This window comes from Rhinoraja longicauda, chromosome 13 (genome assembly GCF_053455715.1).
Source record: "Rhinoraja longicauda isolate Sanriku21f chromosome 13, sRhiLon1.1, whole genome shotgun sequence".
Taxonomy (NCBI): domain Eukaryota; kingdom Metazoa; phylum Chordata; class Chondrichthyes; order Rajiformes; family Arhynchobatidae; genus Rhinoraja; species Rhinoraja longicauda.
Window position 1 is genome coordinate 43,493,607 of NC_135965.1, and position 27,054 is coordinate 43,520,660.

General features: G+C 38.9%; 1 protein-coding gene across 1 annotated transcript; it reads right to left on the minus strand.

The window, feature by feature from the left end:
- Nucleotides 1-3,939: 3,939 nt before the first annotated feature.
- On the minus strand, nucleotides 3,940-26,771 carry kpna4 (karyopherin alpha 4 (importin alpha 3)). Its single transcript, XM_078410872.1, has 17 exons — nucleotides 26,415-26,771; nucleotides 18,459-18,503; nucleotides 18,079-18,168; nucleotides 17,162-17,191; nucleotides 17,030-17,082; nucleotides 15,987-16,082; nucleotides 15,727-15,812; nucleotides 15,176-15,262; nucleotides 14,076-14,245; nucleotides 13,930-13,974; nucleotides 12,810-12,941; nucleotides 11,577-11,705; nucleotides 10,723-10,827; nucleotides 10,305-10,376; nucleotides 9,953-10,115; nucleotides 8,189-8,283; nucleotides 3,940-5,954 (listed from the first exon to the last, which is right to left on the minus strand). Exons 1-17 carry the CDS (start codon nucleotides 26,472-26,474, stop codon nucleotides 5,856-5,858), a joined length of 1,557 nt encoding a protein of 518 aa, XP_078266998.1. The 5' UTR covers nucleotides 26,475-26,771; the 3' UTR covers nucleotides 3,940-5,855.
- Between the last annotated feature and the right edge of the window lie 283 nt (nucleotides 26,772-27,054).

Below are 27,054 nucleotides of genomic sequence, written 5' to 3' on the forward strand. Positions count from 1 at the left end.
GGAGCACCCAGGATGCTGGAGCACCCAGGATGCTGGAGCACCCAGGATGCTGGAGCACCCAGGATGCTGGAGCACCCAGGATGCTGGAGCACCCAGGATGCTGGAGCACCCAGGATGCTGGAGCACCCAGGATGCTGGAGCACCCAGGATGCTGGAGCACCCAGGATGCTGGAGCACCCAGGATGCTGGAGCACCCAGGATGCTGGAGCACCCAGGATGCTGGAGCACCCAGGATGCTGGAGCACCCAGGATGCTGGAGCACCCAGGATGCTGGAGCACCCAGGATGCTGGAGCACCCAGGATGCTGGAGCACCCAGGATGCTGGAGCACCCAGGATGCTGGAGCACCCAGGATGCTGGAGCACCCAGGATGCTGCCTGCCTGACCTGCCGAGTTACTCCAGCATTTTGTGAGACCTTGGTGCATATTATTTCCTTCACATGTTGTGGGCAAGGCCTAATTCTAAAAGCTTACTCCAGATATCCTAACCACCAGAATCAAATTAGTTTAATCGCTACTAGTTAGCAATTCTTAAATTGTACATTAAAAAGCTTGTAAAAATTCACGCGGGTAGAAAATATGAAGACGTGAATTAGGAATCCGAATAGGCCTCTCAGCCCCTTAAATGAGCTCCACCATAAAACAAGATCTGATTGGAACTTCAACGCCCCACTCCTATGTAGGCTTCCCGACGGTGGGGCCGTGGCCGGAGGCCTTTATCGAGGCTCCGCCGTCTCGATGCCTCCGGGATCGCCGCGGGGTATTAGGCCGGGTCGGGGCCTCGCGGGTAGAAGGCCGGGCCCTCGCGGGGTAGAAGCCCAGGTCGGGGCCTCGCGGGGTAGAAGGCCGGGTCGGGGCCTCGCGGGGTAGAAGCCCAGGTCGGGGCCTCGCGGGGTATTAGGCCGGGTCGGAGCCTCGCGGGGTAGAAGGCCGGGTCGGGGCCTCGCGGGGTATTAGGCCGGGTCGGGGCCTCGCGGGGTAGAAGGCCGGGTCGGGGCCTCGCGGGGTATTAGGCCGGGTCGGAGCCTCGCGGGGTAGAAGGCCGGGTCGGGGCCTCGCGGGGTAGAAGGCCGGGTCGGAGCCTCGCGGGGTAGAAGGCCGGGTCGGGGCCTCGCGGGGTATTAGGCCGGGTCGGGGCCTCGCGGGGTAGAAGGCCGGGTCGGAGCCTCGCGGGGTATTAGGCCGGGTCGGAGCCTCGCGGGGTAGAAGCCCGGGCCGGGGCCTCGCGGGGTAGAAGGCCGGGTCGGGGCCTCGCGGGGTATTAGGCCGGGTCGGAGCCTCGCGGGGTAGAAGGCCGGGTCGGGGCCTCGCGGGGTAGAAGGCCGGGTCGGAGCCTCGCGGGGTAGAAGGCCGGGTCGGGGCCTCGCGGGGTATTAGGCCGGGTCGGAGCCTCGCGGGGTAGAAGCCCGGGCCGGGGCCTCGCGGGGTAGAAGGCCGGGCTGGGTGAAGCGACCGACGGAGCCGGCGTCGACAGCGGCGAGGCCTCGGTGAAGCGAAGCTTCGCGACGATGGGGGAGCATCGCGGGTCGACAAGAGCGTGGACTGGAGGACCACCGTGGGGGACGACGACAATGGCCACCGTGCGGGGGGAAAGAACAATGGAGGGCCACCGTGGGGGGGGGAGGGAGACAAAGGACAATAGGGACTCGGCCTGAGGGGACTACAAAAGGAGCCGGCCTGAGGGAGTGTGGAAGCACAATGGAGGGCCACCGTGGTGGGGGGGGGGGGACAATAGGGACCCGGCCTGAGGGGACTACAAAAGGAGGAGCCGGCCTGCTTTGTAACTTTGTCAGCGCCATAGGTGGCTGCTATTTGTATACACTGTGTTTGCAAAGAATCTCGCTGTGCATAGTCGCATGTGACGATAAAGTAATCCTCTGTAGTCGCAGTAATCTTTCCACCCCCTTGCTTTTCAAGTCTCTACCGCCGCTTAAAAATGCAGAGGAAACGGAGCTACAAAGACACAACCACCCACACCTTAAAAACAAAACTTTCTTAAAGGGCAACATCTTTTGAGATTTTTTAAACTCGCTTCACATTCACGCAGAAGAGGAAGCTGAACCCATCCTGTCAAAACGCCCTCGGGCTCAGATTTCAATCATGTCTATCCTCATTGTTCTAAACTCTAGCAGATGTGGGCCAGATTATGTATTAATTTAGTAAACTCCTGCAAGTCTTCCACTGCATTAGAAGCCAGATTGCTCCAGAGATGGTCTCACACTGCTCCTGTAAGTAATGCAAAACTTCCCTACCTCTCAATAACCTCAGCAATAAAAACTCTCAGCTTTCCTAATTATTTGCAGCCTGTTAACCATTTGCAAATCATCACAGATCCCTCCACGTCCCGGGGCTCTGCTGTGTGTCACCATGAATCTTTTTGTTTAAATTCTGTACACAAAATTAAGGTATTTATTTTTTCTGGCTAGGGTGTCTAGAATCAGGGATCAGTGTCTCAAGTTATGGAGAAGATAGTCAACTACTGTCGATGAGAAAGAGTAGGGAATCATTAGAATTCTCTTTCTCAGGGACATAACCTAATGTAGAAAAGTGGCATCAAGATAAAATCACAGGTATATTTTTGAATGGTAGAGCAGAGCAAGAGGCTAAATTCCCTGCTATTTTCTAGTACCCTTCATTTTTTCTTTCCACTCACAAGAAACTACTTACCTTGCCTCTCAATCTCGTGTTGTCTCAAATCCAGCAGTGGAACAAGCCAGCATGTTCAGCTTTCTGCTTTGGTCAACAAATCTCCAGCATGCGCAGTTGATCAGCACACATAACTCCAGGAATTACTAGTGTGAGAAAACACAGGCCAGCAATTCTTTAGTCCTAACCCTGTGACAAGGTATAATTGGTAGTTGGTAGAATGTCATGTTTACTTCTATAACCCAACCCTCACATTTTTAATAATGCAAGGCCGCAACATTGTGTGATCCCATAATGTGCATCATGTGTGTCAATGGCATCCTATCTGCCAGAAATGCTCAAATGGAGGAACAAAGAACTGCATTTGCTTGTTTACAAAAAAATGTGCTGGAGCAACTCAGCAGGGTAGGCAGTATGGCAACTAAGGAGAGAAATTCTGGTCTTGCCCTGGACATACTCATCTTAGAAATATAAATCCATTGCCTAGAACCATGTCACAAAGTGCACATCTACTAAATCAAATTCTACAGAAGTTTCACATTCCAAGCAAGTGGTAGAGTATTCAGCCCAATACAGGAATGATTACCGGCCCTTTGTTGGAGTGATTCTGAGTTGTCCTCTTTTAAGTCTGAGGATTTTTTTCAGGAGGGAACAGTAGGTCTGGATGCAGGCAGCTTAATATTTTGTGTTTTCATTAAACAACAAATTTTCCAAGTAAATCCACCAAAAAAATGGCTCAGCAGCAACCACCTCCAAACGAACACAGAAGTTGAATGTTCAGGGTCCAGTTTAGGACAGTACTTGCAAATGGTGGCTTCCAAATAACCCTACATGCAGCAGGGCATGCAGGTTTAGCATGGGTGTTGCTGGTTTAATAATAATCTAAATCTCAGATCAGATAGGTCAATTCTAGACCAAAGTCACGATTGAAAATGAGCGCTGAAAAATTACAATTTCTTGTGGGAATACCTCACAACGGACATGGGTAAAAATGCACGCTCAGAGAGTGAGGGACTCTTTCCAAGAATACAAGGTTAACCCAACAAAGTTAGCAACAAGAAATTTCTCAACATTCTTTCTCTCCATATCCCTGAATCTCCAAGGAGATGGTGTTCAGCTATTCCTTAGGATAGAACACAACAGAAGGAATCAAAATGTATGATGAAATTTAGTGTTTCACAGACATAATCGTGACTGAAAGACTTACATGTCTTTTCAGAGATTTATCAACACTGAACAACTCAGCTATGTCCATTCCTATATAACAAAACATTACAATGGAATATCAGGCCACACAAAATCATTTCAAAGTTTATTTTCTCTAAAACAGGTTAGCCTGCAATCTAATGGAAAACAGTGTAAGCAAGCTAATTTTCTGCCTATACCAATTTTTGTCCAGCTTTCAAAGCGCGTGTATGGACGACAAAGAATGCTTAATGGGTAAACCAACTAATTTACAAAATAAATCACAACTACATATTAATCCAGTCTACAATAGTCCAAAATTTAAAAACACAAAATAGGAATCAGGTAATTTTTCACAGTTCTCGTCAGTGACCATTACCATAGGTTTTAAATACAGCAACACTTGTTCATGCAACACGTGCTCTAAGGATGAAGGCACATAATTTCCTACAATGAGCCATTTTACCAAGAGGGGAAGCATTTTAACAACTAATCAATTATTAGACCAAATTTGGTATGAGTGAATCTTGACAAGGTAACATCTACCTTAGATTCTTTTTTTAAATTAAACTTGTATTGCTGGTAAGCATGTTTGCCGAAATATACTCTTTTTAAAGTGGCTCAGATGGTTCATGGCTACTTTACCTAATTTTGAAAATGAACCTAAAAATATCAAACATGTCAAGGGTAATTTTACATCTGATTAGATGATCTACGCACACTTCTGTCAACAACCCCCTTTAGCAGAAAATAAGCACCAACTAGTCACAACCAAAATATTTTAATTAAGAAAAATTACAGGAAAATATGAAACAAATGTTCATGAACAGCATTTACCCCAAAAGGTTCTGTGCTATATTCTACACAGGAACTAACTAAAAATAGCTAAAATAAATCAGAAGTAGCCATCAATTAATAGGTGCATGTCATTTGATTTTCTTAGTCAACTTCATTTATCTAAGTTATGACTAACATTGATAGGCTTCACAATACTGCATGTGTTTGAAGTTTCCTGGATTTAAATTATGGCAACTTTTCAGTTTATTAAGCAGCAGAGCATGTACATGTTCTATTTTCTCCTCTGCAAAAATTGTGCATGTGAGCAGCTTACTACCATTACAATTGTTACGTTATTATTGTATTCGTGATTTATATGGAAAGCAACTCACAGCATTTATTTTAACTGTTGCAGTTGGTAAGTGAGGAACAATTCATAACTACAAGTACATAAGTTTTATAAACATTAAAAAAATAGAATAGCCAAGGTGGAAATAAAACAAGCAAAATACTTATGCTGCAAGATTTAATCCAAATTGCTACAGATAAATTATACAATGCACTGCTGCTAAATTGGTTAACTTCTCCAGTGTATGTTAAATATTAATAAAAACAAACTCATTTTGGTGTTTTTCTGGGTTTATTCATTAGCCGCTTGAAGGCAATCAAGTTTGCATGCGTTCACATACAACATCACGCCCATACACTACTCTCTTCCACACACAACTCCGTGATGAGGAGTTTATTTTCATGAGCGAATACAGAGCCCAAGATTTCAAGTAATGAACCTGGCTCCACAGCACTGAGTCCAGACATTCATACAGTGGGTCCATTCACACAGTGCTTCATAGCAAGGCCTTGACTCGGTCTTCTGACTTGGTCGATGTCCCTTTCTTGGTTTATGAAGTTTGAAGTATCTTGTGCTTCATTCTTCTAATTTTAGATAACTGAATTTGATCTTGGTTTAGGTACTTTGTAGACATTGACCACTCTTTGACTTTCAGCCCCCTTTCTTTAAACAACCTAAATAGCATTCACTGTGAAATTTTATAACAATTTACCATTCTCACGCGCACTCGCACCCACTCGCCAGCTTGACTTCATTTGGGCTTTTCTCGGATACCAAACGCAATCTGCAAAACAGCTCTCCTATTTAATGCAGCAGTGGACCCCATATGAGCCAAGCATGATCGATTAAACCTTCCTTCAGTGCTGCATTACTTCACTTGCTCCAGGAATTACACCTTTCTAGAATTGGAAGCCTTCTGCTGGAACATTGGTGGATGAATTGAACCCAAATGTCCCACCTTGAATTGCTTCGGGAACCAAGGCAGGATCTTCATCAATCTTAAAAGGAAAAGTGAAAAAATAAATCTAAGACAGCAGAAAACAAATATTAGATGATGGGAGGAAAATGCAAGCATGCTTAAAGCTAAAGAATACAAAGCAGCAAGTATTCTGCATGATTGCATCCAATTATTCACTGGAATGAAGAGCAACATCCCCTCGAGATTAACCTGGTAAAATTAATGACATGCAAATCTCTGAAAGAAAGTTTTCCTTGGGCAAGAAAGTTGAAAATAAACACAATTCATCATTAATCTCTGAAATTCCATTCATCTGAGAGGGCATGTGGCCCTTAGGATATTTCAGATACCAAGATCATAATCATATAGCATGGAAATAGGACTTTGAGCCCAACATGTCCATGGCGACCAAAATGCCACATCCAAGCCAATCCCATTTGCTCACATTTGGCCCACATCCCTCTAAATCTTTCCTATCCATGTTCCTTTCCAAAAGTATTTTAAATGTGATCGTACCCATCTCAAACACCTATGGCAGCTCATTCCATACTCACCACCCTGATGAAGACAACAGTGGACTATTGGCTACTGTGATGGGATTAAAATATAGATGAAACAGCAATCTGGCAATTAGGATATCCAACAGGCTAATTTCAACTCCATGTGATATGAAACAAGTACCCACAATAAACTTTAATGACAGAGTCGAGACCATCCAGACCACCTCAACTATGCAAGCTGTTCAAAGAGAAACTGCTTTTTACAAGTGCCAATTTGTCATGCTTTACCAAGTTCTTTCCCTAAGTGCTCAACTACCATCAAAAACAAAATTCGGAAATTGCTGTGCAATCAGTTTCCACCTAGGGAAAACCGGTACAATTAGAGAGAAGCAATCTATCTCCAGAGACAACACAACAATCTCTGGAGCTACAAGGCGGCAACATTCATTACTGCACCACTCCGTCAAAGAGTCTCCACTGAATATAATTGTTTGTAAACCTTGCACCCCAAGAGTGCTATTTCCTCAAGAGATCTAGTGTTAATTTTATCTTGATTAATTCTGATGAGGTTTGTTGATATTTCTCATTCCAATGAATACTTGGCGGATGCAGATCACATGTTTCCAAAATAAGTGCTTCATGTCATAATTCACCAAGTAAAACATGTCTCTATTCATTTCCCAATTATCACAAATTGGCACTTGTAAAAAGTAGTTTCTACTCCATAAAGCCTTCACGCATCATTTTTTTAAATCTTCCCTTCACCAAGGAGAGCTATTCAGTTTTCAACCCCTACCAGTCTAGCATCCTTCTCTAACCTCTTCAAATATTCTCTGCAAAGCGAGGGGATTGCCAATTTTCAACTCACTTTTTCCTACACTGAGGGACGATGGTAATACTACCAGACTAAAATCAAGTAAATCATACCTAAACTTTGTAGCTCAATGTTACTTTTACTCAGAGTGAATTGCGTTTTAAAGAAAGCCTAGATTATAACCTTAATTACAACCACCATTTTCCAAAAATGGGAGCAGAAAGTCAGAGGTTAGTGAATCTGTGGAATTCATTGTCACAGAAGGCTGTGGAGGTCAAGTCAATAGATATTTTTAAGGCAGAAATATATAGATTTTGATTAGTACATGTTATGGGGAGAAAGCAGAAGAATGGGGTTAAGAGAGAATGATAGATCAGCCATGTTTGAATGGCGGAGTAGACTTGATGGGCCAAATGGCCTAATTCTTCTCCTATAAACTTATGACACCTCCCTTCAGTTTGGACGAGTAATCCTAAACCAGAGTTTCCTGTTTTCCATCACTTTATTTCTCCCTCTGTCTCATTCTAGCCTCACTGTCTTCAGCTATGTGTATTCTTATAAAAAATCCCAACACAAACAAGCAATAGCAGCTTATTTTCTAATTAGGTATGCTGCAGTTCCCACGACTCAACATTGAATTCTACATCTTCAGTCTTCCCAGTACATTTCAACTTTAAAATCAAATGAACCATCTTGTTGACATTCACCTTCCAACCCAAGTACATTTTCCCACAATTTGTCTCATTTTTGCATATTATTCAGAAAGACAGATCATGACATCAAAACGATGCATTGAGATAAGATTTCAAGTAAAGATGTTTGCATATTGTAAATCATGACAAAACACTCAACATGCCAAAATTATAAAGACTAATAGAGAGCAATACACAACACCTTCATATAGGAAACGATCTGTGGACTAGATGGTACTAATTTAATATGTGGTGTTTGTCAACTTACATCATCTGTTGAGAAATACTGATCAATGATCTCATATGCCAATTTATAGATGTCCTCATTTTCATGGTGTTGTAACTGTTCAATCTTTTCTAAACCTGAAGAGAAAAGATAGTTGTATATTTGTCATTTTCAACAGTTAAATATTATTAAAGGAGGCAATTTTATGATTACCTCCAAGGATAGAAACAGCTACAAGATTTGAATTTTGGGAGTACAGTCATGCAGCATATGACAAACAAATTACAGGCTACACACCAATATCCAGAAATATCATGCAAACCCCACCTCTTTTATAAATTATAACTTATATGCCAATCTTATGAAGCAAAAAATAATAATTAAATGCAACAAACAACTTCTACCTGTAAAGCATTCTGGTGTCTAAATGGGTTAGAAAATGCACATTTCCAGCCTTCCTACAGTCTCAAGCACAATCGGAACTGAAACTTCAATACTACCTTGTTAGAGCCCCTGACCTTTTGAGGATACATAATCCCAAACCCTCGTGGCTCTTTTAAATTGTACAAAATATAGAGTGGCTTTTATTTTTAAAAAGAGTTTCTGCTCTCCCAGATAAGGTTTATTCAATCTCCAATATTATCACAATAGATTCTCTTAATGACCAAAAATAATTTGGATGCGTTGCAATCTTTACAAATGAAAATGCTTTTAAGTGCCAATTTCATAAACCCATGATATGGCATATATCAATTTACTCGTTATCCCAGTACTTCAATTCATTTCCCAGTTAATTAACATATTTCCACTACTCTGAAGCAAACAGATTCCTAGCACCTCATCATATGTGTATTATTAAAGAATAAACCAAATAAACATGCAGAGCTTTCATGCCCAAAGACCATCACTCAAAATAATCTTTCCTCAACATCATGCTGGTTGCTGTCCGTAACTAGTCATGTTACCATCCATAGATGCTTCGCTCTCTAGTTTGCAAATGGTTAGGTGGACCTTGCTGTTGAATTTCCCCATACCTTCCTTCCATTTTATAATCAGATTTTTCTGTCAACAATGCAAGCCGGGATTATATTCAGGAATCTGAGCACCAGAGGCAAGATAACAATGGGCAAAATTAATGGCAATATGCAACATGGTGTTACTGCTGGGCCCAGCTACTTCAGCAAGGCTATTTTATTACAGACAGGGAAGGGAATTATTTAGCTTCATCAAGCTATTTCAATCCTAAATAATAAGGCATATTCCTAATATCATGCACAGTATTTCCACACAAGATTCTCTTTGCATTATTAGTAATGAGTTTTAGTGTTCAATTGCTGTTTAACATAAAGCCATTTTTAAGGCATTGATTAAATATGAACTGAGCACTTGTCTCCCCTGCAAGCCTTTCACCATCCAAAATTATCTCAACTAGTTAGGATCATCCACATGTGGCCACAAGAACCACAACTTCTTGCTTTCTGTGACCAAATGATGTAAAACAGGGTTTAAAAGTTACATTTAGAACTTGAAACAATTATTTAAGAGGTTAACGATGTGCAATTTGATTGGAGATGAAACCTATCAAACAATAATACAGACAGTCTATATATTCTATTTAGCAAACCAGTCTCTCAGTTGCTAATTTGTCAGAGGCCATTTTTAATCAACACAGAAATCCCCTCTCCCTCAATTGATTTCTCATCCACTGTAACACAACATTAATTGACGGAAATAGCTCTATCTGGAAAATCTGGATTTATTTATGCTTGCATAGCAGACTTGATTAGAGGATTATGTCAGTCTTACCACCACATTCTTCAATCAGACTAGCTATTGTTTCTGCCTCATCATCTGCCATCTTGAGGATATTACTTAACCCATCCAATACCACTTGTACCACCTGCGAGTCTTTCACTGTTAACAGGTTACAGAATGGAGGGACTACTTTTTGTTGGATCAGGTATGCAACCTAATGAAAAATAACTTAGTTAGTTTCACATCATGCATCTTTTGCAAAACAGTAATGACAAAACATTTACAAATTCCAATAAAATTGCAAACTAAGACTTCTTAACAACATAACACAAGACTTGAAAAATAATTAGCTTATTCAAGTTTAACAAGCATGTTTTACTTGAACTCGAATAGTTTTACCCACCTGCTCTTTCCTGCCACTGATAGTTAGATTACTTATTGCCCAAGCAGCTTCTTTCTGAGTACCAAAGTCACCCTAAGGAAGAGTAACAGAAAGGCTTGAATTGAATCCACTGTGGAGTAATGAAGCTCAACAGACAACTTTCCAGAAACCATGGAATTATTTTATAATCCAAAGCATCTCGGACTATTATACATAGAAATCTTTTTAAACTATTATCACGTTGGTAATATTGTACTCTACAGCCATTACATATATGATTCACTGATTTTACAATGGAAGCGAATCTAAAATTCTTTGTATACCAAATTGAACAGGTTCTGCAAAATTCAATAAAATTACACTTTATAAAGCAGTTTGAAAAATCTTAACAGTAAAGCACTAAATAAGTGGAATTTTAAAATCAAGTGCATCCTCTCACCTTATCCAAGAGGTGTATAATCATAGGCACGAGATTTGCATCTATCACTGCTTGTACTTGCTGCTGATTCCCAGCTGTGATGTTGGATAAGAACCAGACTGCCTCCTGTAGTAATTGGTTGGCAGAAGGAAAGTCAAGTATTAGCACATTTACACATTTATTATTTATTTCCAAATAACATTTAGCAATTCTGTTCACTTTGAAATGTCTAGACAATCTTTTATTTTAAGCATACTAACAGAATCATTACTGAAGCTATTACACAGAGTACCTGCAAAACTACCCAAAACCCATATTCAAGATCATATGAGAAAATATATATTTAATTTTGATGCTATTCTGTTGGATCAGTTCAGACAAAACAATGTCACCATATCAACAATTCTGGCATACCCTAGCTGGCAAATGGACATTTTGAGGCTTAATCATCAGCAAAATCACACCATAAAGCCTCTTAAACTGAATGTGATTGCCTTCAGATGCACTTCAGTTTCAGCACTGATGTTCACAAATGAAATCAGATCCATAGTGCCAGCCAACCCCAAAACAGACACACATGCGCGCATATACACACACACACAGCTTTTTTTCCCCTCTAATGCTTCATTACATTACACCAGGCATTTTACCAATAAAATATTAGAATAGAAATTTTCTACATAACTATCACAATATCTGTACCTTACCATTAAGAGATTCCCATATTAAAAACATCCCAGCCCCAAGACAAACAAACAGTGCCAGTAATTAGCATTTCATCATTTCCAACAGAATCTCCAATTGTTATCAAATATGTTTTAAACTGAAGAACAAAATTCATACGAGAGGCAGAATATATTTCTAAATTCCTTTACCTTATTGATTTTTTCTTTAGGATGCGTTAGCAATCCTGGGAAATGAGAAAGAGCTTCACAGTTCAGGACTACTTGGGTCTGCTCATCAGTACCAGTTACAATATTTCCCACGGCTCGCAAAGCTGCAGTCTAGACAAATATCGGTATTTTGTTAAATTACAAAAATGCCTGCAGTTTTCTTTAACACCAAAGAGAACAATTTCTCTTGGCAATTCTAGATGGCCACAAACAAATTTACATAAATACATTACCTAGCCATTAAAGCAAATAGCTGCCTGAATTCACTAGCAATGTTATCTTATCAAAAGTACTCAATTTAAAAATAAGTTAATTTTATTCAAGCATTCAAGGCAAAATGGACACATCTTAATGTATCTTGGTACACGAGATGAGAACTGCAAGCATACCAATTTTATTATGTCAGACTCAAATGACACATAGATATTCTGTTTAATTAGCAAAATCCCCCCCCCCCCGAGAATAATTTATACAATCTGCCAGTTCTGAAGTTGTACTCAAAGTGTACAACAAACTCATTAATATTAAACTAAACATTGAATTTCTCACAAATCAGTACAATGAAACAGGGTCATTGATCATAATTGATTCATAACTAAAGCAAGAATTGCCATGAACCATTCAACTGACTGAGCATCACTCTTACTTTTAATCAGTTGGTTTATTCTACCTCAGTACACACGACCTGCAACCAGTGGACAATTAAAGTCATGTGGCTTTATTCTATGACTGTGATTACTTAAACTTGAGGTTAAACTGATTAGAACATGAAAAATGTTATTACTGGGAAGTGAATATTGCATTTTTTATTACTGGTGCAATTGTACCAAGAAAATTGGACAGAATTTGAACAACCCACTGGGTATAATCCATAGAACCTCACGCCAATCGGTGACATATCATGTACCATAAGACATTTGAGTCACAGAAGGCACAAAATAAATTGGGCAACTGCTGTTAAATTCTGCAATCTTCAGCACAACCCTTAATTCCACCTGGATATTATTTAGATTTGAAAGGAACTCAAAAAATCCTACTAAAACTAATTCCAAGTACTGACACATCTTAAATGTGCTAGGACATGGTCCCAAATTTAAATTGTCCATTTTATTTTGTATAACATTAAATTTTAACATCTCTAAAGTTTAGATACATAACATCGCAAAAATTTGAAAAGTCCAGATTGAGTTTAAAATCAGGAGGATAAATTCTCACCTGAACTTTGACTTCTTGATGGCTGAGAAGGGGCACCAAATGAGGGACAATTCCAGAGTCAATAACCATCTGAATCTGCTCATTTCCTGCATCTGTTAGGTAGGATAGGGCCCAAACAGTGTCTACTAAAATCTGAAATTAACAACAAACATTGAAATATCCGAGTAATGTCAAACTTTCAATCAAACCCTCAGTTTATTTCATAATTTAACGTAAAGAAAATATGCTAAACTACATCCAATAAATCTCCTTACATTTTAACATTAACATACCAAATATTTAAAGCAGAAATAATTAGAGCAGAAATATATAATCATGAATAACATTAATAATTTGATCCCTTTCAGACAGTTTGTCTGCATTATGAAATAACCAAACAATGTTTCAAATACACTTTGCACCTACCTTTCCCATTACAGATTATACAAAAATCCTACTGTTTCCGAAAACATTCTCTACAAGCAGCAGGTAAATTCCTATCTCGCAGGTGTTTTGTTCATTAACAAAAACATTCACGACAATAGCTTATACACAAAAGGAAACAATGAAACCAGCAGACAAGGGGAGGGATGGGAAAGGAGAGTTGCTGGCAGAGTTTAAGAGATGTGGGAGGTGAAAGAGATCACAGAGATGGGAGAGCAAGATATTAGAGAAATAAGTGGGCATGGGAAAGAGAAATCTTAATCCTTCAATTTGTCTAAACTCAAACAAAAATAGTTGGATTGTAAGCACTTCTGGAGGAAATAGAAAGCTGTGTATAAAGGACATGAACATTGCTACAATGCTTTGAGTCTCTACCAAGGAGAATAATGAATGGAATACAAAGCGAGTGACAGAAAATACAGGTATCAAAACAATGTAATTCAAGAAATGTTTTGGTGGGAAGCACAATGAACACCAAAGTTCAAGGTGCAGAGACTGACTAGCAACTAGAGGTGAACAAAGAAAGCAACAATTGGAGAAGCGAGGAGAGAGAGAGAAAAAAATCACACTGCCACAATCTGCTTTCGAAGTGTTGGGAAAGTTTCTTGATATTACCAAAGAGAGCAGCATGAAGATGTGGAAGAGTTTTTCAAAAAAGGTGTACAAGCTACACTCTTGAATTTAGGATAATACTTACATTAACATCTGTGTGGTGGATGAGCACACACAAGGCTGGAAGAATCTAAGAAGACAGTTTAATCAAGTCAAGGTTAGTATCAATTTTATCTTTCCAAAGATGCAGCACATACATTTTAAATCATGAAAAATCAAAGCTAAACATACCTCCTGAATTGTTTCCATTGGTGGGGGCGGATCCTTGTGACGGCAGAGATTGACCATCACCCAAGTGACATTTCGAAGAAAGGTAATGGGGATTGATGGACTAATGAAAGAAAGCAAAGGCTTCACAACTCCAAGGCTAATGACATAATCTCTGCATTGAGGACCATCCCCTGTTTGCAAGAATTAAGGAATATAGATTAATTTCAGTTTTATTAGACAAAGCTCAATTCACATCAAAAAGCAACATCATTTTTCAGAGAAAAGACACATTTATATCTTCACTTTTTGATGTATAGTCAGTTGAATTTGATAGCAAATAGCACCCTGTTTGCATAGAACAATGAGATGGATAAGCAGTTCATCAGTTTCATCAATGCCAATTGAATAATGAAATGTTGGCCAACACTTTAAAACCTGTTTTATATCCCACCTCCCACATCCACCTTAATATGTGAATGGCAGCGATTTAACACTTCAGTTAAGTACATCAGTTCTGACAATGCAGCACTGAGTACAGGCAACTTGTATTTTACACAGGGGTTACATGCTTGAAAAGCAGCACATAATTCAAAAAACATGCAAATTAAACTATGCAGTCAAAAGTAAATTTGAGCGCCTTATTCCAAACATACCAGGACGTAAATCAAGCTGTAGTATTAAATGAACAAGCTATTTAAAAAACGCATAAAACGAGAGGCGCCTCTATTACACCAAAATACCATGGATGCACTTTAAACATAAAACATTCACACTCAAGCCATTCCAGATACACCCTTGAAACAGGGCATCCAAATCATATTCATTCTTCTTAAAAGTAAAATACCCCAACACAAATCTAGTTATTTCTGGTACAACTGTGGATCACAATATAATACTGCAAAATGTAAATTAAAAATGTAAACATTTTAAAGCAACACCATGGTGTAGTTTTTTTAAAGCTTTTGTCCATCCACAAGTGTTACAGAAAGGACCGCAGACAAAAAAAAAACCCACATTTACTCCTACAGCTGAAATGCTGCATGATCAGTTATAAATCCACTAATAATTCAAGAAAAATTCTGCGAGAATCAAAATAAATAATTCAAAGCAACAAAACATACCTATGATGTTTCCTAAAGCCCAAACAGCTTGTTCGCACACATTCTGATGTGGAGAGTGTAGCAGTCTTAAAAACAGAGGAACAGCATCTAACAAGCAAAATAAAGTGAATCAAGATTTAGTAAAATGTGCATTTCAGTACATGAGAGGATAGCCAGATTGTGTAGAACATGTTATAGTGTTCTTTGTGTTTGTTTTAAGCTATATTTCAATTAACGATTTCAGAATCAGACAAACTCAAATTAAAATGCATTGATGGGGCTTACCATGCTCATCTATGAAAAAGTCACTTTTCTCAACAAAGAACAAGAAATTCTGCATTTACTCAAATATTTGAACGTGATATGTAAGACTACCACATCAAGCACAAATTGCAAAATAAAAGTGTCCACAATATTCCAAATGAAATTTAATATCTAATCTTTAAACTGTAGGCTTTAAAGATTTAAACATTTCTGCAATTTTATTTTAAGAATAACAGTGCAATTATAAAAGGAAAATTAAGCATTAAAAAAAAAATAGCGTTCAGGGAAAAAAAAGCAGCAACACTCACTTGATTTAACCACAGCCTGTGTTTGTTCCGAGGTGCCAGAAGCAATATTGGTTAAAGCCCATGCCGCTTCAAACTGCAATGAAGGACTATAAAGAAAACACTGCAAATTACTAATAACTAGTAAGTCATTTCACATTGTTTTTTAAATAGTTTAATTTGGCATTGGGAGAAAAGCTGTTTTGCTATTTCTTTTAACTACATAAATATTCAAAACATTTAATTCTAATTTAAGTAAAAAAGTAGTCACATTGAAAACTCACTTGTCATCTCGTTCTAGACAATGCACGAGAATTGGTAAAATGCCAGAGTTTATTAAATCATCTATTGGTGGATTGCGATCACTTGATAGCAACTTCCTGTTGGAAGAAAAAACATGGTGTTTAACTGCATTTTAAATGCAGCACCTTCAAAGTATGTTATAACATCCCACTGTACGTTCAAGTGCAATATGAAAAAAAATACATCAAGTCAGGCAAGTGAGACCTTTACTAAATAAATGTGTAACTTAAATAGGCAAGATGGTGTTGAAGAATTGTACAAATGAATATTGCAGCTGAATACAAAGGCATCAGATTTTATAGCTGCATCCGTAAAGTAAAGAACACAAACTGATGGTGTATCGAGTTCTGACGATTGTATGGCTGGAAAGTTATAGGAAGTGATGGAAAGACATAAAAATAAAGATTAAAATTGCAAGAGCATCATAAGCCAGGAGCCACGTTTAATCAACTAATACAGAGGATGATGGCCAAGTTGAACATTACATGCTGGTTCATGGTTAGCAGAATTCAGGATAATATTTATGCAGGGTGTAAAGTTGCAACTTACCCAGGAGAACAAAACAACCATCATGTCTTAAAAAGCACAAAAATGAATGAGGTCAATTAAAGAGCAATTAAGCTGAGATAAGGTCAGAAAATGTTATCCAGGTGAAACAGATTTGTGATGAAGAGTATGTGGTCATAAACCTCAGCTCACAATCAAATAGGATACCTTGACCGCTTGTGATGATTTAGCTCCTCCTCACAAGTAGGGAAAGGAAAGAATGATTGCTAAATAATAGACTTGCGTGTGATAATCTTACCAATGATTAAATGGAAAAAAATATGCTCATTCAATGATTGCCAAGCAAATAAAGTAATAAATCGTTGGCACTTGCATTCTATTCTTCAATCCACACAATCTTGGTAACAAATAGTAAAGAAATTCAAATGAAAAATGAACCAGCACTTTTTCCAGGGATGCAAGTTATTTGTATTTTGAACCATCATATGTTACTAAGTTTAGAAAGTGAAATTCTCACCTAGCAGCTTGTACTGCACTGAGCTGAAGCCCCTGGTTGTCACTGGAAGCATTCTGTTTGACAACATTATCACAGTTAGTACAGACTCAGTTATCACAAAATGAACTTAAAATACAAGTCCAACTTAGTTACCTGAACAATTGCTTCCAGCGATGTATTTTGCTGCAGAGTAAACAAAAATGTTAGTTTTTAAATCACATTAAAAGGTTACTGCAGTTAAGATACCAATTATATGAAATAAACTGCTTCACCAGATTTAGCAAACATTTAAATTGCCATATAATAAAGCATATGCAAAAATCCCTCTTAATCAATTAGAAAATTAGAAAACCTCTACATTATTTAAACGTACAGAATGAAATGGACATATTCTGCCTGGAGGATAAATTTTGAGAACCCAACAGCTTACAATCAAGTGTGTAACTTTACCAACGGGCATTGACAAAACTAGTGCATCACCCAAAGGGATAATAAATGGAATAATATACACATTTTAGAGAACTGAACCAATGAGCAAAGATTGACCTCACTGTCAAAACTAGACGATGGCACCCTTGTTTGTCATTAGCATTATTAAATTGAAATGCAAGCCTTTAAATTAAATGAGAAAAATTGATGTTAATTATAAAAATGCCCCCAATGTCAAGCTGTTTAATTGATATTATTCCCATGAAAAATTTGCTCCAATTAAAACACTGCTTTATTGTAAATATTGTTACACAAATTCTGAAATAAAATTAAATACAATTGCCAGTAGAGTGTTAGGTAGGAATATTGTTCCATTGGCAATACAAAAATTCTATTAAAAATAATCTGAGCACAATAATTCATTCTCCTCTCTATTTCTGAATGTGCTAATAAGTGCATTAATTCTACTACATTACTTCTAAAACTGATCAACTGACCCAAAGTGGGCAATAATAAAAATATGATGGCATTGTTTCCAAAGAGAAAGGTTTGGGAGCAGTGTTCAGTTATTACCAGCATTATGTAACAATATTAGAACATTAAATGCTATTAAGTATTTATACAATAGTGAAAGTATTTACCACTCTGATGTCACCATCAAGGTCAGAGTCTTCACAAGCATCTTCTTGAGGTACATTTCTTCTCTTTAATAAATGTTCATCCCTCTTATTCTGTAAGAATATAAATATTTTGTTCAGTTGGGAAGTAGGGACTTCAATTGCAATATTCAATACAAACAAAAATTAAGATCTTATATGTAATACCAACTTACATAGAAATGAGAAATAGCAAGCAATATTAATATTCTATAAGTTATCTTGCACTTGACCAAATGAGTGCTTCAAGATGACTTCATGTAATTTATGGCTGCCGCTTTTACAACTACTTTCAAAAAAGTCAACAGATAAACTCGACTGTTATTTATTTTTTATTTTGTAACTGTTTGAATAGGAATTCTTACCTTTCTTAGTTCTACAACCACCTCATTTCTTTGTCTTCTCATAGACTAAGGGAAATAAAACATTAAATATTAATTATTTTCATCAGCTTGATAACAAATTGCAATCTTATTTTAATCATGTTTTTACATTCCAGAACAGTGGTACACAGCATTATGATCACTAAATGAAAATAAGTGTTCAAGTATTAATCTGAATAGCAGAGGCATTTGTAATCACAAAGCAATAAAACTAATGGACATTTCTTTAATTGGTGTGTGTTAAATGAATCACACATGCAGTCCTGACTAAAGCACATCCGAATGTCCCAGGTTTTGGTCCCAGTGGAAGAAAACTAAAAATACTCTGTACAGGACAATTTAAACAAGATAGTTTGATGCTGAAGCAGTTATCAACAAACCCACTCTGTCTAAATTATTAGATGTGGTATGGGGACCACATGAGGGCAGAGGGTTTCCAATGTCCGTAAGACTGAGCTTAACTATTAATGACTTGAAATCCGAAGCAGATTCCAGAAATGCAAGACATTCATAAAAGTCGTAAGATTTTTTCATGTATTTACATGCAGTTTAATACTCATCTTCCAAATAAGAGAATGACTTACTTCACAATGAAACCAATCAATTCACATTCATACTGACCTATCAAAATCAATACCAAACAAATAATTGTATAAAGCATTTTGCTTGTAATGACATAGCTTATTGAGCCAAACCATCTTCCACTGGGAATAAGTATTGCAAGGATATCGTAAAACTCCAATACGTTAAAAAAATCCGCGAGAGGAACTCAGAGGGTCAAGCAGTCTATGTGCAGGGAAGTGGATGGACAAAGTTTTAGTTCAGCATCCTTCTTCAAGACTGGAGTAAAGGGAGATAGCTGGTTGATGGTGGTGAGGGGATAGTTTGGGATAAGAGTTGGAATGTGATTGGTGGATCCAGGCAAGGAGGGGTGATTGTCAGTTGAGTCAGATGGTCAAGAGGAGAATGGAGATGAAAGCTGGAAGTAATAACTGAAGAAGGGGCTGCAGACGGTGGACTGTAATAAAGGAATAGATCAAAAGGGAGAAAGGATTTCCTGAAATTATAGAATTCATTCCACTGAGTTATAGACTACTCAAATAGTAGGTGCTGCAAAATACATAATGTCTTGCAACTGGCAGCTCCAGCATACCCTAGCAGATAGAGTGCAATTGTTTGGTGAAACAGTCTTTGTCTGTACTTAGCAACTTCTTTGCCAGTGCCTTTTTGAAGAAGTTTTTCAAGGGATGTGGGCTTTGTAGGCTGAGCCAGGTTTTAATTACCCAACGCTGATAGCCCTTAAGAAGGTTGTGGTGAGCCACCTTCCTGAACTGCTGAAGTCCACGAGGTGTGAATATATCCACAATTGTTGTGAGGGCGAGCATTCCAGGATTTTAACTAAGTGGCAGCAAAGGAACAGCAATGGATTTCCAGGTCAGGATGGTGTGTGGCTTGGAGGACAACTTCTATGTAGTGGTGTTCCCATGCTTTTGCTGTCCTTGTCCTTGTAGATGGAGGTCTTGGGTTTGGAATATGCTATCCAAGGAGTATTGATGAGAGGCCAGGATGACTTGATTCCACCAGTTCTGAGGACATGATACCAGCAGACCCTCCACAGGAGGCAATACATACTGTTTACTAGAAGAGGTAGTGTGTTCCTTCCAGCATTTTCCCTTTTGCGTGATGAGGAAAAGCAGTTCTCCTTGCTTGCCTGAATGTTCCTGCTCCATTAGGATCAGATACAGGTCACCAAATGCCATGAATTTCTGAGAATGTTACAATTTTTAAGAATGTTTTTGAAAAGCTTAAGCATTTTTACTATCCTCCTGGTGAGCTCACACCAGGAGTAGCGTGCCTTCCAGTATTCCAGTATAGTGAAGTTGTGAATTTGTGGAATTCTCTGCCACAGAAAGCAGTGGAGGCCAATTCACTGGATGAATTTAAAAGAGTTAGATAGAGCTCATGGGGCTAGCAGAATCAAGGGGCATGGGGAGAAGGCAGGCACGGGTTACTGATTGTGGATGATCAGCCATGATCACAATGAATGGTGGTGCTCGCTCAAAGGGCCGAATGGCCTCCTCTTGCACCTATTTTAGTTTAGAGATACAGCGCAGAAACAGGCCCTTCGGCCCACCGGGTCTGCGCCAACCAGCGATCCCCGTACATTAACACTATCCTATACCCACTAGGGACAATTTTTACATTTACCAAGCCAATTAACCTACAAACCTGTACGTCTTTCGAGTGTGGGATGAAACCGAAGATCTCGGCGAAAACCCACGCAGGTCACGGGGACAACATACAAACTCCGTATAGACAGCACCTGTAGTCGGGATCGAATCCGGGTCTCCGGCGCTGCATTCACTGTAAGGCAGCAACTCTACCGCTGCGCCACCATATTTTCTATGTTTCTAAGTATTAAAATCAGCATTCCTGTTAGCTTTGCATTCCAAAGATATGGAAACAAATCTTTCTATTTAATTGTCTTAACATGTCACTGCATGACAAGTGCGGTCATATTTTAAGTAGGACTTTCCCCAAATGCAAGTCTATGATTCGAGAAAATTGTAAGCGATAGAACTAAATCCATTTGTTGGCACAGAATGATGACTGTGATTAAGAAAACACTTTATATTCAGCCACTTCTATTTCCATGCCAACTTACTTAACACAACCACTACCCCAACCCCATGTAGTTTCATCTTATCAGGTGAGGTCATTTCTAATTTAACAATGTTTTCCAACTTTGCCAATATAATTCTCTTTTCAGATTTTAGTTCTCTCTCATTGACAGCAATAATTGGAAAAACAAATCCTGGTAATGCTTGGGCTCCTTTTTGCTGCTTGAACTGCAATGTTATCTGCCCATTCCTCAGCTCAGCAATTCTGTTAAACACAAGTTGGGAGTTCAACTGCAAGTCCATCCCTGGTACTTCTGAATTTAAATGTTTAAACAATATCCATACCAGCCAATGTTCTAACACCAATATCTTCCAAGCACAACTTTCATAATTTCACAAGTTCTAGCAAGCTCCATTGCTTCGGTTATGAAATCCATCATTCAGCCATGCATGTCTTTGTATGGTCTTCTGCCCTCCTTTCCTCCCCACACCTCCAGTGGCCCACATTGCTGCAAGATGCTTCCCCCACCATATCACCACAAGATGCAAAACAGAAAACAGCAGTGATTTAGCATTGAACATTCAAAAGGTACAAACATTTAGTACTTAAATGGAAGTATGGTCCACAACCAGATATTTCCATCCCATGACATGGTAGGCACCGATAATCCATTAAAGGAACTACTCTTTGTTTCAGCCAATTACGAAAAGCCATGACCTAATTTAAGGTTTTATTTTTCTTGCCTTCCTTGTTTATATTAGCATTAGAGAAATATTTCTGGCCAAGAGTAGAAAGATAATGTGGCCTATCGTCTCTACCATCTAATGCTCCCAGGGTTGATTAGAAGGGTTGGCAGAATACCAGAACATACTAATTTCCCCTATATTTATTACTTTCACAAGATTGAACATGGTTCTTTCTGTAACTATTTTAACTTCATGTTAGAAATTGCAACTACATCATCACATTTAACCCCATAACACAAATACAGTATACACAGGATGTGCCAGACTACAGAAGACCCGTCTTTACGCAGATTCTCCCAGACTCTGCTCTCATGTGCAGTGCAAACCTTCTCCCGGAACAACGCAGAGATCATCCATATAAAATGCCAATGCCTTCTCCAAATTCTCCTTCGGGTAAGATCAAACATTACAAAACCCATAACCTGTAATACATTACTTCTCTTTAGGGCACACTTTTTACACGCCCAATAGTTTTCTCGCTGATTAGTCACTCCGCCTGGGGTACATTCAGACAAATATCTGTCACAGTTCCCTTGCTGGTAACATCTCCTGTCTACGCTGACCTTCATATACTCTTTGTAAACCAGTCCCCAAAAGCCGTGGAGGATAAAGATTTTTAATTCGATCTTGGGGAGAAATTTTCCTTTCAAAGTTATGGAAAATTGAGTTTACAGTTCTTGGGAATGGAATCCTTGCTTAACCCAGGGACCCGAGTACTAATTTAAAAAAAACATTTAACTGAACAAAGACTTGCCCATTAAAGGTCCTTTTGTCTATCTCAATCAGAAACTGTAGCCATTGTGCTTGTGCAGTGCGTTAGTTAAAAGACTCATTGGAAAGGGTTTATAAAACTTGAAAGAATATGGAGTATTTAGATCAACTGACATTTTTCAAAATGTGGCATACTCTGCAATTTATATTCTTCTCATTCCAATGTTTCCTCCACTTAAAAGTGAAGTGAGAAAGATGGGAAAGAATACCAATCAGCAGGATCAGTTAGTAATTTTGAGAAGATGAAATTTCCTATTTAAATCATAACTGACCTTAAGACACCAATGGAATCTTGACACATGTACACATTCTTCAGTTAGGATTGTCAACAATTAAATTCAGCATTAATTAAAACTCACCCTCACTTTATTTATGGAATTGATTATTCCATCTTAATGGAGTTAAGGTTTAACAAAATTGTTGTTTTGAAGAACCTAATTTAGTTACTGAAACCCAGAATGAAAAAATATATACAATATAACGGCAGCTTCATTCAAACACATATGGTATGAATTAGACAACTGTATTGGGATGTACTCTAAACATACCCAAAAGCAGAATCAAGTATATGTCGTTGTTCGTCCCCCAACCACCACTTGCAACGAACATTAATGACTATTATAAACATTGGATATTCTAAGTAGAAACATGCCCATTGCTTAAATAAATATACAAGATAACTACTCAACTGCCAAATCATCTGATCTCTCAAGGAAATCTTTGGCTTAAATTTATTTTCTGAAGTTTCAAATAAAGGGGTTTAATTCTCTGGACAGAGATGTTGCCCAATCTGCTGAGTATCTCCAGTTTTATTTTAGTTTATTTTAGACCTCTACTAAAATTGAATTATCAACAAAGGACCAATGCATAATGTTAACGAAGGTCTGTAATGCCAGCCACCTCATCTTCAACTCTACATTTAGATGATACAATTACCCATGAACTCATCCATCATCTCCAAATGTAATAGTAAAACAGTAAAATTTAATGTAATGATTACATTCCCAACATCAACACTGCATATGTGAGATTGTATTATTTAAGTCCCACAGCACAATGTAAACTTTAATGCAATCAGGTGACAGCAAAAGTTAACAAAGCATGATATTTTAGAAAACCTACAAATGCTGGAAATTCAGGTGATTCCCACAATCCCTGCGTTGGGGTGAAGGCGTGTTCCTATTAAAAATAAATCAAACATATCGCGACTTTCAATCACGTAAAGTCGCATCACCTGCATATATGTCAAGAAACTCGTTATTTTTTTTTAAAAGTCAATCTATTTACTCTTTTAGATATAAATTTGGTGAGATCAAATTTTATTCTACAACTCCAATTTTTGGATAGTGATTTGTGAACACTGTTAGGGAATGTTTCTGCAACCCAAACGGCCATAATACGGTACTTAGCAGGTCAGTCAGCATTTGTGGACAGAGAAACAAATTTGATATTTCAATTCTGATGAGTCAAACTAAAACTTCAACTGTTACCCGACCTGCTGAGAATTTCCATCATTTTCAGTTTTTACTACAATTTCTTTTAGACCCAGATAACCTGGCTAACCTAAACCTACCGAATTACCCATTAGTTTAAAATGAATTCTCCATGATGATCCAACCATGCATAAAGTTGAAAAAAATGTTTATCAGTCTTTTGGCATTTTATTGCCTGTATGAAATGAACTTCCCGCATTCACAAGCCGAATAAATGCAAGGAAATGTACAGCTGTGCGCATGAAACGGTCACCCATCTTCCCTGTCCACTAATGCTTCAAATTCTCATCTATATTACATTCTTTTCCTCCTTCTGTAACTTTCTCTACCCAAAAAGCCTCTAAGTGTCCCACATCTTATCTTCCCTTTAATATTCTGCTGGTTGCAATAAAATACAATATAAAACTCTGATAGTTTCCTATCACCCACCATTTTTCTCCTGAAAACTGCTTTTGTGATTAGGCTTTAAGTCATTAGCCTTCTCATAAGATCGTTTTCTTTTACTCTATTCATTTTTATCCAATTACAATCCTGTGATACACCTTGAGGTATATTTTTTTCCTAGTAAACGTCCCCTACTATTAGTCCAAGTTGTTTTGTTGTGGTGACCCACCAGTTGAAACACCCTGCATACTCAACCTGTGGATCATAATTTCAACAAATACAACTTGTGTTTGCTTTAGTTGAGAAACAACTGTAAGACAAATACAAGCTGTGTTTCAAGGAACATCAATCATTATCTTCCATTCTTCCTGTGGTTCCAGTAGCAGGTTACACAGCTAAATGCTGTATAATAATGATTGACACATTTTCCCTCAATTTCCTATGATCGGAGGACATGAACCGTTATAAAATAGTTTAACTCATCTAATTGTTCATTGGTATTGGTATCAACGAATTAGAAACATACTTTCCCATCTGCAATGAAAGGAGCTGTAAAGTTTGAGAGCACATCCCTCTAAAATCTATACCACCAAAATATTTTACTATGGAAAGTTCAGAACTTATAGTTCTAAGTTTGCAGACAGTCTAATGCTTCTATTATGTGATCAAAACTAAGATTATTTTTAACAGTTAAAATTTTAAAATATTCCTTTGCACAATATAATGCTTTCAGCATTAGCTCAACACCACTGAAGTATCAAGTTATTAGTCCTTTACAATGAAGTTTAAAAAGATTCAAGGTAGAAAAATGTTATTGTTTAAAATGCCTTACATGTCAACTATTCACATTTTACTTACATCAGATGTCATCCTCTCAAAGTGAAAATATGATGTGTACATAGCTTAAAAACTTTAATGACAATGACATTAATTGGTCTTATTTGTGTTAATGGAAAATGAAAAGGATGAAACCATTCTAAAATCAGAATTCTTGTAATACCGTACTCACAGGATATTGCTCATTGTATACTTGTTTTTACAAGGAACTGATTTGATAATCTGTGACATACATGAAGATTGTATGTGGCAGCACCCTCAAAATAAGTCCCAACTAAACAGCAGTCATTACAGAATACATTCTTCGATTGTCAACATGACTTGGTTGTTCAAACAAGAACATGATTAAGACTGGAATCTCATCTCAAAACACTGATCAAAGTACTACTGCATTATTTGCATTTAGCTCTGTAAAGGTACCTTAACGCGTTAAAGTTTATCAATTAGTCTTTTAGGCAATTTCTATTCTCACATTTATTCAGAATATTCCACATTTTCATAAAGTGTACAGTTAGATTGCCTTACAATCAGCTTCACTTTCCACAAGCGATAATATTCTTTGAGCTGAACATATTTGGCTGAGAATTTACACGCCCCATCTTCTGCTTCGTTCCATTTTATACTTGAAATAGTTTAAGCATCCGGGTGGGAATTGTTGACCTAGGGGTGTTCACTCTACAATTTGGCTTGCATTCCTAAAATGCGTTACTTGTGTCAAATATGACTCACCAGCAGATTTTGTTAAAGTATTCACCGTGCCTGCCCACCATTAGCATACACTGAAGAGTTATTTGAATAAAGCTTCGGGAAAATGTGTCAAAACTTTCAGATTACGGGGAAATTGTGACTTGTAAATGGAGATAACAAGGGTTTGTTGGCTAAGAAGCAAATGGGGATACTTTTTTGACATATCTTCGGGCTTGTGAACGTGCCTTTGCTCACTCACGCCTGGCGGCTCCATTAGGCCTCAGGCAGGCCCCGGCTCTCTGATTACTCACGGATTGTTACGGATACGGATTGTTGCGGCACCGCAACAAAAACACCACAAGAAGGAACAATAAGAAGGAAAAAAAAACCTCCTTCACCTCCAAATCCCGCCCTTTGTTCTTGAAATTCTTCAGCCGCTGCTTGTCGTTGTCCGCCATCGCCGAACGCCTGCGAGGGACAGGGCGGGGGGAGGGAAAACTAACCGCGGCTCCTTCGCGATCGCTAACAATTAAATAAAAGGCCGGGCCGACCGCTGGCTCCCCGGCAGCCGCCGCCTCTTTCTCGCCGCCTCTTTCTCGCCGCCTCTTTCTCTCCTCCCCTCTCGCCTCCTCCCTACTTCGATTTCTGAGGAATGAGGCAAAATGCCGGTAAAACGCTCGGCCTCGCTCTCGCCACAGACGGCAACTCGCAGTAAGGCCGCCGCTGATTGGGTCGCGCCCGCCCGGTGACGTCGCGGGACGGGGACTGTGGGGTCATCCTGACCGAGAGGGGGCGCTGCGGCACGGCCTCACAGCCCCACCCCGTCTCGGCTCAGCTCAGCGTACGCACGGTGCCTTTTGCGGCGCTCAGGAGTGGGTGCGACCAGTCATCCCGGCCGGGAGGGGGCGCTGCGGCTCGGCCACCCAGCCCAACCCGCCTCAGATCACCTCAGCGCCCGCCCGCCCGTCAGATAACTACGTGCCCGCCCGCAGCCATGTCGTGAGTGAGTTGCTGCCGGAGTGCAACTAAATGTCTTTA